Raw genomic sequence first — 12,785 nt, 5'->3', positions numbered from 1 at the left:
TCTGCGTCTTTCTTTAGTGAAATTTGCTTAAGAGCTTGTGAAATTTTCCCAGTTTGAATCTTTTCCCTCTCTGCCTTAAACATGCTGATAATTAGAAATCGAAACAGACAGAAGACCCATAGCATGAGGCCAGGGTAAGTAAGGGCTGGCAAAGTATAATCTAGCCCATGGGCCAAATCTGACCCTGGTTCCTATTGCCATGAGCTACAAATTTAGGTTTTTGCATTTTTAAAGGAATGAATGAGGGGAGAAAAGAATCTGTAGCAGACTATGTGTAGTCTGCAAAGTCTAAAAAATTTATTATCAGCCGGTCGCGGTGGCTCACGCCTGTAATCCCAGCACTTTGGGAGGCCGAGGCAGGTAGATCACGAGGTCAGGAGTTCAAGGCCAGCCTGGCCAAGATGATGAAACCCTGTCTCTACTAAAAATACAAAAAATTAGCCAGGTGTGGTGGTGGGCATGTGTAATCCCATCTACTTGGGAGGCTGAGGCAGAGAATTGCTTGAACCCAGGAGGCGGAGGTTACAGTGAGCTGAGATGGCGCCACTGCACTCCTTTACACAAAGTTTGCCCTACTCTAGAACGTGCAAGACTATACGGTGTGCACATATATTCACTCTTCTCTCTTGTACAGAGAGGCTACCACTCATGAGCTTTAACATAAATATAAGAATAGTTTCTTTGGCCTGTTTGTTATTTAACAACTGGGCTTTGGTTCTCCAGGGATATTGGAGCTGCTTCCTTCAGGTAGGCCTAACCCAGTGAAACTCAGGACAGCTAGTGCCTCTCCCTCCTGCTCCTGTGACCAGGCCACATTCTCTTTACTCTCTGAATACAGTTAACTGTGGTGTAAGTGACTGGGTTGCAGAGCCCTCAATTCCCAGATATGCAGTGGGCAGCATTGCTGAGACATGCCATGCAGTGTCAGCTGATTTGTCCCTTTTCCTTGTGAGATCAGAGAGGCCTCTGCTGTCTTTTCCTCCTTCCAGAGCTAGCGCTGAACACAGCCCAGTTTGCAAAGAGTCTAGCCATGCTTGGGAGCTCTGAGGACAACACGGCATTGTCACGGGCACTCTCCCAGCTGGCTGAGGTGGAAGAAAAAATTGAGCAGCTCCACCAGGAACAGGCCAACAATGACTTCTTCCTCCTTGCTGAGCTCCTGAGTGACTACATTCGCCTCCTGGCCATAGTCCGTGTAAGCTTCTGTTTTTCTTTTCTCCTCCTTCCCTTGATTTGATTTCTTTTTCCTTTGCTAGTCCCCTTCCCAAGACAGTTTCATCCCATTATAGCTTATAAATAGGTGTCACTTTTTCTACTTTTAAGAGGAAAGGTATCCTATAAACCAAGCAATCTGTTCACCTATTAGCTAGTTATCACTGAATCATTTTGAGCCCCACAGCCAAGATTCCTAGATAGCATTTGGAGAAAAGACCACTCTTGAATTTCCAAATAAGTTGCCCTTTATTGTTGAGGCCGGACAGTGTCCTCTGTGGTCCTTTCTTGAAGCAAGATTGCTTACAGACCTGCTCTCTTGGTTCCTTGGAGCAGTGACTTCCTCAGTCCTTTGGTCTTTGCCTCCTTAACAGTAACTGGTGGCTTTGCCCTGGTTAAGAGCTCTTGCTGGCTTCCACTTGTCCTTCCAGTATGGGCAGTCAGGTAACTACATGGAACTGGCTTGGCATTGCATGGAGGAGTGCGGCCAGGGGACTGAGAGAGCTTGTCACTAGAGCCTTACTGTGCTGTGCCACCCCACACTGGTAACATTCCAGCCTGCCCCTTGTCAAGCACCTCACTCTCCTGGTGATCAAGCAGTGTGATTTCCCCGTGAGCACTCCTAGTGGTTAAGGTTAGGGAATTTTGACAGTGGTATTAGCAGTCGCATGGCCTCCCTAAGACAGAGGAAAGAACCAAGAGGGAGCCCGGTGCCTACACTCTAAGGGCCTAAGTCTGTCCCTGATTCAGCTTGGGATCAGGATGTGTGAGCCTCAGAGTTAGAACAGTGCCACCCCTCGTTCCCCGTCCCCAACATATCTCCCATTAGGGAGCTTGTGCATTGTGTCAGGAGCTGAGCTGCTCCCAGGCTATCGCTTCCCCCGGGGTGGAGATGCCTCATAGAGCCTGGGAGGTTGTTCATTGTCCTCTCCCATTGCTATTTGGTTTGCTGCTAACTCCAGAATGATAAGAGGCTTTAAAAATAACCTGCTATGTGATTCTTAGAACTGGTCAGGCTACTTAGACTGGAGAGCCAGCCAGGGCACCCTCTGGGGGAAGCTTTCTATGAGGAGCATTGTTTGGGGTCTCTGGAGAGCACAGTTCTTGGATATGGCCCCCAGGCAGAGTGAGCTTGTACCACAGGGGTGGGGGCCTTGCCTAGAGCTACATGGGCTGGGGCTGGGGAAGTGTGCCTCACGGCACAGAATTGCAAATGGTCTTTTCTCAGAGACCCTCCATCTGCCTACCTCATGCTTATGAGCCTGCTGGTAGGATTGGAGAGAAGAGCAAAGGTTTCTTTTCTGCTCTTCCCTGAGCGTGGAGCCAGACCGCTGTTAGGCCAGTGGGTTGGGCTTGAGTCTAACTCAGCTATGAGGTCACCCTTTACCTAATCTTTTGACATTGAGGTGTTAAGATGCTGCAGGAGAGCAGCAGTGACAATGCTGGGGCAGGTGAATTTGGAGGCATTGCATTCCCTAAGGTTCAAGTTTTGGCAAAAGCCTGCTCTAAGGAGGCATAGACAATATTCAAGGAAGGCGGGGTGTGGTGGCTCACGCCTATAATCCCAGTACTTTGGGAGGCTGAGGCAGATGGATCACCTGAGGTCAGGAGTTCAAGACCAGCCTGGCCAGCGTGGTGAAACCCCATCTCTACTAAAAATACAAAAATTATCCGGGCGTGGTGATGTGCGCCTGTAATCCCAGCTGCTCAGAAGGCTGAGGCAGGAGAACTGCTTGAACCCAGGAGGTGGAGGTTGCGGTGAGCCAAGATCGCGCCATTGCACTCCAGCCTGGGTGACAAGAGTGAAACTCTGTCTAAAAAGAAAATATTCAGGGAACTTTTGCAGGGCCGCTGGAACCCGGCTGGGTGGCTGGCGCCAGGCACAGATCCTTGATCCAGGCTGCTGCTTGGGGCCTATTAAGCAAGTCCGAGTGGGCGTGGTTAGTCAGGCCAGCAACTTCCTTCCCTGGAAATGTTGATTGTGGTCAAGGAACTGGAAACAAGGAAAACTAGCAAATAGATTTTGGGGAGCTTCTTGGAGGCCTTGGTAGCCTAGAGCAGGTAAGTGTGTGGTTGGGAAAAAGCAGTGTGGCCCTATGGTGGTTTTAGGTGTTGATTTAAAGATTTATTAAGCTAACCTTGTGCATTATTTGGGTGTCAGTTTAAAGGCTGAGTCCTTAGGGTGGACTTCCCTGACATATTTCCCTGGCTAAGCTAGGCCCCTGGTTTCATGTTATAGTACCCTGCTGCTTTCCCAGTAGTCTGCATACTTGTGTCTATTTGTAATTGTGAATGTAATGTTGGCCTTTTCCATTAGATGACAAGTTCCATGAAAACGGGACCATGAGTTTCATCCACTGTATTCTTAGCTCCTGGCACATGGCAGGCACTCAGGGAAAGTATGTAGCCTTATGAACTGACTGATCTGAGGGAGGTACTTTTGTAAGCCATAGTATTGGTCACTGGCATGAGGCCACCTACTGCCTCCCTGCCATCCAGCCCTGGGAGTAGCATGAAGCAGCATGGCACTGGCCTCCTGGAAGCTTGGAGAGGAGTCTTACCCAAGCTTTGCTCCTAGACATTAAACTTCCCAGCTGGGCACTAACATGTGGCTGCAGAATCTGCCCTTGCTCAGTCCGTCCCTGGTGCAGCTGCTGGGAGAGCCTGCCTCAAGGCAGAGCCAGCAGAGCTCCTGAAGAGCTGGTTGTGCTCCTCCTCAACCCCACCCCCACAGGCTGCCTTCGACCAGCGCATGAAGACATGGCAGCGCTGGCAGGATGCCCAAGCCACACTGCAGAAGAAGCGGGAGGCCGAGGCTCGGCTGCTGTGGGCCAACAAGCCTGATAAGCTGCAGCAGGCCAAGGACGAGATCCTCGAGGTGAGTCCCCTGAGGCAGCCCAGCCAGGGGTGTTCTGCTGGTTCCAAATGAACCCAGGGTCCATCCCACCCAGAGGTTTGGAACCCCACAGAGGGAAGAGCGCTGATTGAGTCTAAAGGGCCGTGGCTGCTGAGGAAGCCTCTGAGAATGACTCCAGGCCTTCCTGAGGCCTAGTCCCCCTGTTCTTTTTCTACTCTACCCAGACTTGTCAAATCAGAATCTCTGGCCCGGCATAGTGGCTCACACCTGTAATCCTAGCACTTTGGGAGGCCAAGGTGGGCGGATCACTTCAGGTCAGAGTTTTGTGTTTTTTTTTTTTTTTTTTTTTTTTAGATGGAGTCTCGCTCTGTCACCAGGCTGGAGTGCAGTGGCGCAATCTCGGCTCACTGCAAGCTCTGCCTCTTGGGTTCACGCCATTCTCCTGCCTCAGCCTCCCAAGTAGCTGGGACTACAGGCTCCTGCCACCACACCTGGCTAATTTTTTGTATTTTTAGTAGAGACGGGGTTTCACCGTGTTAGTAGCCAAGATGGTCTCAGTCTCCTGACCTTGTGATCCACCTGCCTCAGCCTCCGAAAGTGCTGGGATTACAGGCGTTAGCCACCGCTCCCGGCCGAGGTCAGGCGTACTAGACCAGCCTGGCCAACATGGTAGAACCCCATCTCTACTAAAAATACAAAAAATTAGCCGGGGCCGGGCACAGTGGCTCACGCCTGTAATCCCAGCACTTTGGGAGGCCAAGGTGAGCAGATCATGAAGTCAAGAGATTGAGACCATCTTGGCCAACATGGTGAAACTCTGTCTCTACTAAAAAAAATACAAAAATTAGCTGGGCATGGTAGCACCCACCTGTAGTCTCAGATAGGAGGCTGAGGCAGGAGAATTGCTTGAACCTGGGAGGCGAAGGTTGTAGTGAGCTGCAATCACGCCACTGCACTCCAGCCTGGTGACAGAGCAAGACTCTGTCTCAAAAAAAAAAAAAAGAAAAAATTAGGCGTGATGGCACACACCTGTAGTCCTAGCTACTCAGGAGGCTGAGGCACGAGAATCGCTTGAACCTGAGAGAGAGGTTGCAGTGAGCCAAGATCGCACCACTGCACTCCAGCCTGGACGACAGAGCGAGACTCCATCTCGAAAAAAAAAAGAATCTCGGCGGGGGGGTCCTGGCTGGATCTTTGAAAAGCTACCTAGCTGATTCAGATATGCCTTCTCGTGAGAACTAAATTAAGTTTTCCAGGCCTTTCAGCCCTGCTGGTGAGTACCTACACTGGAGGCTGCTGGCATATCAGAGCCTTCTTGAATGACCACACTTGGTCCCAGATGCCTGAAACACAGGCATCTCTTTTCCAGTCCGCCCCTAAAGTAGCCTTCTGCTGGACCCTGACTTCCATGTGAAATCTTCTGTGACACCTCATCTTATCCACAAGGACAGACAGACATAATGATCAATTTAGGCCTCATTTGTAAAATTGCTGTTCAAATGTGAAGGCTTAATAATGATGCCATTATATGAGGTGATCCTTTCTTTCCTCTTTCTTCCCAGTGGGAGTCTCGGGTGACTCAATATGAAAGGGACTTTGAGAGGATTTCAACAGTGGTCCGAAAAGAAGTGATACGGTTTGAGGTGAGATGGAAGATCCTACTTCTCACTTAGCATGCAGTGCTTGTTTTAGGAATACTCTTGGTGTTGTCCAACTCTATTGGGTAAAGAGAGAGGTGCCAGTGACTTGGCAGTTCTCGTGAGCAGGCGTGGCCTTCTTTGGGGGGGGGGGTGTGCTTGATCCTAGGCACAGTGGCAATCTTACACTTGTGGCTGGACCACAGCAGTTAAACACAAATCTTGCAGCTGCCACATACCCTCGGTCCCCTGTCCTTTCTCCTCCACTTCCCATCTCCTGCCCTCTAACAAAGCCTTTCAAGGCCTTGGCAGACCCTCTTTGGCTGGAAATTACAGCTATTCCACCTGCTGCCTCTACTTTCTGAGACTGTGTTTGGCCTTGGTCAGCAATAAACACCACCATCCCATTGAAAGGGAAAGCAAAAACTGGATGGTCAGTGTAGAATCTTGTCTCCTAGAAAGAGAAATCCAAGGACTTCAAGAACCACGTGATCAAGTACCTTGAGACACTCCTTTACTCACAGCAGCAGGTATGTAAGTTGTGCGTGACCTTCATCCTCTACTGCCCGCTCCAAAGGCCAGCTGCCTCCTCGGGGCTTCTGTGACAAGATGTGCAGGCCCTGCTTCTGAGGAGCTGGGCCCTCCTATAGTCCATCATTGAAAATAGGCCCTGCTGCTCTGACATGGAGCATCCAACAGGGTCTTTTACCAAGCAAGAGGGCCCGGGTCTGCTGCCCTCATTCTGAGGTGAGTTAGTTTTTGAGGACAAACCCCATCTCCCTGTAACTGCTTACTCTTCGAGGAGCCACCCCATGGTACCACCTGGCCCTCCTGAGGCTGAGGCCTCATCAGTATGTGAAACAGTGGCCCCACTGTGAGGAACTAACTGAGCCAGGCAAAGCCGTGGCCACCACAGGGGTGCTCCCTCTGGGGTGGAGCCAAGACTGTCTTCAGAGACTGCCCTTGCACTTGGGGCTCAGGAACTGCTGCCTTCCCTGTCGAGAGGGAGGTGTGAAGGTCATGTGGCCTGTGCAGCTGCTCGGACCCTGCCTTTGTGTGGCAGGCGCTTGGGGAGCGCCAGGGTACTGTGCTTGATTCCTCCCAGGCTGGCTTAGGCTCTGCCACTAGGTGGGGGCGCTTGCTTACTGTCCCCACTTCTTTGCAGCTGGCAAAGTACTGGGAAGCCTTTCTTCCTGAGGCAAAGGCCATCTCCTAATGGACCAGGGACCCCAGAGCCCACCTGTGTGACGCTGCCTTTTTATACACTGTCCTCCTCCACCTTGATGGACCCCCGGTGATGCATCCTGCCTAGGCTGGACTTAACCCCTTCCTCCCTGTCCCCACGACCAACTGTCCCCAGTTACTCTAACCGTTATTTCATTTAGCTTCCATATATATTTTCTTACCTAAGAGAATAGTTTCCTGCTTTAAGCAAAAGACCTACAATAGGTGGTGGAATTATGGAATGGGGTGGAGTATTGATATAAATATATAAATACAAATGTATATTTTTCAGGATGTGGTTTAGGAACTGGGAATAACGTTTTCTGTTACTCCTGCTGGTGCCATGAAAAGGTTATGTAATAAAATATTTTAAAATCAGGCCACATGACTCAGAATGTTGGTGGTTTTTGCTTAGGCTGGGGAGCAGTTGGGAATCAGGTCTGGAATACTCCTAACCAAGAAGTTGCCCAGGTATAGTAAGTTTTTCTCTACTGTTCACAAGTTTTTTGCCGCTGCTTCCCTCTGGAAATGGGGTTTCTTTCTCTCTGCCTACCTCAGCTACCTGTTCTGAGGGTCTCAATCTGTTTCGTATTCCCACTTCTTTAGGGAAGGAGTTTGAAAAACATCTCTTAAAATAAGAGGAGCAAAATCTATTAAAACCTATTCTCCTGCAAAGGAGGCAGAGACTTTCTCTCTCTCTTTTTTTTTGGTATCTCTATCATTAAGCAAGAGCCTTTCTCTTTTATTCTTCCTGCTTCCCTAAGCTGCTCAGGATTCTCTGAGTCTTGCCCTCTGATGGCAAGTCTTATATATAACTAAACCTATTTTTGTCACCCATCAAAACACATAGTAGACTGTGTGAAGGTGTGAAGGTCTGATAAGGACTTAATGCTTTATCTCCGTAGACATGAAAGCCATGCCCTCTGCCTCTAGATAGGGTTATCCAAGAGCTCCTGAACCTTAGGAGGTTCAAAGAAGCTCTACTGTCTATGCCCAGGAGGTAGCCTGCCAGCAAGAGCCCCCAGGAGTTGCACGCACAGCCAAAGGATGTTCACACAGATCTCTGCCGGTCTGGCCAGGGGAGGCCAGAGTCTCAGGTCAGTCAAGGCTGGGCTTCCCCCTTAGCTGTGTCCACAGCTGCTCAAGCTGTACTGGTCAGAGTGGGCTTTGAAGCTCCTTTGTGAGCTAGAGCTGCTGACTGCCACTATGGGAGCCTTGCCACCTCCAGCCCCTCGATCCCAAAGACGCTCCTGCCACTGGGGCCCCAGGTCCTGCTGTATCAGTTCTCTTTGGTGGGGGGCTAAGGTTTGGGGTGAGGCAACCTGAGGCAAGAGAATGCAGTAAACATTCTGATTCCCTGTACACCGACACAGCAACAGGGGAAGGGCCAGTGGTGCAAGTATTTCTTTTTAACAGGTGAAGTTTTTGGAAAAAGTCACTCCCCCTACCCCTCAGTATCCTTATCATCAACTCTGGTTTTATCCCTCCAGTCTTTACTATATGCTTGCTTTTACATAGTTGTAATAATATACACATAAAATATTTTGTATCCTGCTTTTATCATTCAACATTGTACATGTTATAAGCATTTTTCTATATTGTTATATATCTTCACAAAGTTGATTTGTAAAGCTGTGTAATTTGAAGGCTTCCATAGGGTGACTGTACCATAATTTTGATTCATCCCTTGTTGTTGGATTCTTGGTTGGAGGTTGTTTGTTTTGTTTTGTTGGTAACTTTAAAATTTTGAATACAATTTCAGATTTACAGAAAAGTTGCAGGAATATCACAAAGAACTCCTATATATCTTTTATCCAGATTTACTGAGTGTTTACATTTTATCTCATTTGCCTTATCTATATTTCATGTTGTATTTTCTTAATCATTTCAGAGTAATTTGCTGCAGAGATACCCCATTATTCCCAAAACAGTATGCATTTCCCTAAGAACAGGACATTCTCTTCTAAAAGAAGAAGAGAATTATTTTAAGCATTATTCAATATTTTTTTAAGTATTATTATCAAAATCAGGAAGTTTAACAGTGATTTAATACTGTTATCTAACCGATGATTCATATTTAAATTTTGCCAGTTATCCTAATAATGTCCTTTGTAGCCATTCTTTTTCCTACATTTGTTATTCTTTTTTTTTTTTTTTTTTTTTGAGACGGAGTCTCGCTCTGTCTCCCAGGCTGGAGTGCAGTGGCGCGATCTCGGCTCACTGCAAGCTCCACCTCCCGGGTTCACGCCATTCTCCTGCCTCAGCCTCTCCGAGTAGCTGGGACTACAGGCGCCCGCCACCACGCCCGGCTAATTTTTTGTATTTTTTAGTAGAGACGGGGTTTCATCGTGGTCTCGATCTCCTGACCTCGTGATCCGCCCGCCTCGGCCTCCCAAAGTGCTGGAATTACAAACGTGAGCCACCGCACCCGGCCCATGTGTTACCTTGGTAAACATGTGTCTCTCAATACTGCAGATTCCTCAGCTTTCTTTTGTCTTTCATTACCATGACATTTTTGAAGAATACAGGCTATTTTGTCGAATGTTCCTCAGTTTGGATTTGTGTGATGGTTCCGCATGACTAGATGAGGGTTTTGCATTCTGGGCAGGAATATCACAGAAGCAGTGTGTCGTCAGTGCATTGTAATCAGCATATAATGTCAGTTGGTCCCATTAATGTTGTTAACTTTGTTCACCACTTAGGTTGGTGTCTGCCAGATTTCATTTTAAATTGACGATTTCCCCTTTGTAATTTACAAGTAATTTGTGGGGAGATACTTTGAGACTATATAAGTATTTTGTTCCTCATTCACTAGTTATATAGTATCAGTTGATTAGTCTTGTCCGAGTTATTACTGTCATGATTGACCAACATGATTTCCTAACTCCATAATGCCTTCCACATTTATTGGTTGACATTCTACATATAAAGAAAACATCCTTTCTCACCATTTATTTATTCACTTGTTTATCAATATGGATGCAGGGATTCCTATTTTACTCAGAGTTGCAAGCCATTGCTTTGATTTTATCTTGATTCTCAAATTGTCCCAGATTTATAGCAGCCTCTTGTGTGTTTGTAGCTTGCCCCCATCATGTTTTGAGTACTTTCTTACCTTCTGGCATAACAAGATGTTCCAGGCTCATTTTGAATGTTCCCTGCCCTAGCCCTGGAATCAGCCATTTCTCCAGGGAGTCTTGGTTCCTTATAATGGAGAATGGTATTTATTTATTTTTATTTGATTTGATTATTATTACTATTTTTGAGACAGAGTCTCGCTCTTGTCACCCAGGCTGGATTGCAATGGCACAATCTCGGTTCACTGCAACCTCCACCTACCGGGTTCAAGCAATTCTCCTGCCTCAGCCTTCCAAGTAGGTGGGATTACAAGTGCCTGCCCCCACGCCCGGCTAATTTTTGCATTTTTGGTAGAAATGGGGATTTTACCATGTTGGCGAGGCTGGTCTCGAACTCCTGACCTTGGGTGATCTGCCCACCTCAGCCTCCCAAAGTGCTGGGATTACAGGTGTGAGCCACCGTACCCAGCCAGAGAATGTTATTTAGAAACAAAGATCAGGGTGCCAAATGTGCTTCTTGTTACTGGAATGTCATTGCCTCTAGGCTCTCACCATATAGTGCAAAGATATATAGATAGATTTATAGAAACAAGATAGGGTAGAGATACCTGACATAAATAGATACTAAAAATCATGAATTCACACTGATGCTTTGAGACCAGCCCTGTAGGTTTATTCCAGTCTGCCCCCTTTTCCATGTTGTTAACTCTTTCCTCCAGAGAGACAAAGATTTCAGGTTGCTTTGTTAAGTTCCATCTAATGATCATTCTGACGTAAGTTTGTTTTTATTTCCTTGGAATGACGTCTCCTCTGGTTTCAGAACTTCCTCCTCTGCTTCCTGTATCCTGAGGCTGGCAGGGCCAGTTGTCTTTAGGTGCATTTTTGTAAAGAGCTTGCACGTGTGGAAAACAAGTAGGCCAGTAGTGGGTTAGGGGTACTGAGCCAGAAGCCTCTACAAGGAATAACAGGAGCACAAAGGAAGAAGGTGGTATTCCAGCTGGGGACCCAGGAGGGAGAACTTTGTGGGGAACCTGATGCTTGAACTGAGTCTAAAAGGTGTAAAAGTGTTTGTTGCTTCTGCCTCCCTGTCTGTCTGGCAGTGTGAGGTAGGCGCATCTAGGGAAATGTCAAGTGGCTTGGTATGGGGTAAAGTCAGTGAGGCCCATGGAGAAAAATGAGCAGGAGCCACATCACATGGGTGCCTAATAGGACCTGGGAAGCACTTTCCACATTACCATTATCGCTTCGTGATCTGGACACACCAGAAGGCGTGAGACTGGAGGCAGGAAGAGCAGCCAGGCTCATCCCTACCCTCAGGAGAGCTGAGAAGGGCAGGTATGGTGGGGCCAGAGCTCGGGAGAGTTTCGGAACCACTGAGATCGGTCCTTGATTTGATGAGAGGCCTGAGGGGAGAGGGAGGTAGCTAGCATGCCCCGCAGGCTTCTGGCTCAGACACTGGGCAGACAGTGAAGCCCTTTGTAACACATGAGGCAATAGGTTTGGGGCAGATGGGAGGGGAAGCAGTGGTGGGGGCAGTGAGTGCTGAAGGTGTTTAAGAAGCGGCTCTGGGCCAGGCACAGTGGCATATGCCTGTATTCCTAGCATTTTGGGAGGCCGAGATGGGAGGATCACTTGAGCCCAAGAATTTGAGACCAGCCTGGGGAATATAGTGAGACCCTGTCCCTACAAAAATAAAAACAACTAGCTGGGTGTGTGGTGGTGCATGCCTGTAGCCCCAGCTACACGGGAACATCACCTGAGCCCAGGAGGTTGAGGTTGCAGTGAGCTACAGTTGCGCCACTGCACTCCAGCCTAGGTGACAGAGCAAGATCTTGTCTCAAAAAAAAAGCAGCTCTGGATGGGAAGGGAGGCCAGTTGCTTTAAGTAGGGGAGATAGAGTTAAAGGAGGCTTTGTTTTATTTAAAGTTGGGACAAACTTAAGCATGTTAATAAAAGTCAGAGAAGAGAAAGAGAATGACTGTCAAGAGCCATGTTTGGAAGAAAATGGGGTCCAGAGCACAGGAAGGGGACCTGTGTTCAGAGGGTGCCTCACTGCTGAGGCCACAGGAAAGAATCTGTAGGTGGAGGGGAGGCCGAAGAGGGGAAGTTTCATGCTTGTTAATTAAAATTTTCTGAGATAGGAATGTCATATTTACCTATTTAAGCCAAGTACTTTTAGATAAAAGGTATGGAACCTGCTTTCCCCTTGGCTAGTTCAGCGTTTGAGCTCCGGAGTGCTGAAGATGAGGACTGGACTTCAAGCTGGTGTGATCCCAGTATTCAGTGTCAGTACTCAGTGACAAAATAAATGAGAGAAACGGGAATAAGAATTGTCGCTTACACAAAAATACTAGCAACTGTTAACTCTTCCCGGAAGATTTTCATTCTGAATGCTCCTGTAGCTGGGAACCCTAAAAAAAAAAAAAAAGTCTTTGAAGCAACTCAAGTTTTAAAAAAGAAGAGGAGCTCCTGGAAGTCTCAGGATGGGGCCAAGATGTGGCTGGAGAGCGTGTGGTGATGGAGGGCGTGTCCTTTGCCGAGCACACTCAGGGCCCACGGGAAACCCATAGACTTCAAGGACATCAAGCCCCAAGGTGGTGGGATTTTCCCCACCAGTACTTGGCAGCCTAGGGGGAAGGGAAGGGCAGGAGAAGATAATGGGGATCCCTGGCTCCAAACATAGGAGGACACATCTGTGCTACAGTGCGCACATGCCTGGATGTACACTCTGTCTTTGGAGACACTGGCTAAGATTCTCTGTTTGGACAGGGTCATGCC

General features: G+C 48.0%; 1 protein-coding gene across 5 annotated transcripts in view; it reads left to right on the top strand.

Moving 5' to 3' along the window:
• Window positions 1-12,444, top strand: part of SNX1 (sorting nexin 1) — a 52,160-nt gene extending 39,716 nt beyond the window's left edge. For 2 of the 5 annotated variants that reach the window (XM_058427314.1, XM_058427312.1), the window contains exons 11-15: window positions 990-1,195; window positions 3,947-4,090; window positions 5,632-5,712; window positions 6,165-6,236; window positions 7,928-12,444. In XM_058427314.1, coding sequence (XP_058283297.1) covers window positions 990-1,195; window positions 3,947-4,090; window positions 5,632-5,712; window positions 6,165-6,236; window positions 7,928-8,101 — 677 coding nt within the window. In that variant the 3' untranslated portion in view covers window positions 8,102-12,444. Of the gene's footprint in view, window positions 1-989; window positions 1,196-3,946; window positions 4,091-5,631; window positions 5,713-6,164; window positions 6,237-6,871; window positions 7,312-7,345 lie in introns of those variants that run through there. The other 3 variants (XM_058427313.1, XM_032175834.2, XM_032175833.2) reach the window with 3 other exon arrangements.
• The last annotated feature ends 341 nt before the right edge of the window (window positions 12,445-12,785 follow it).

This window comes from Hylobates moloch, unplaced genomic scaffold, assembly GCF_009828535.3.
Source record: "Hylobates moloch isolate HMO894 unplaced genomic scaffold, HMol_V3 SCAFFOLD_14, whole genome shotgun sequence".
Lineage (NCBI taxonomy): Eukaryota > Metazoa > Chordata > Mammalia > Primates > Hylobatidae > Hylobates > Hylobates moloch.
The sequence above is the reverse complement of the archived record's forward strand: the minus strand, read 5'-3'. Positions and strand labels throughout refer to the sequence as shown.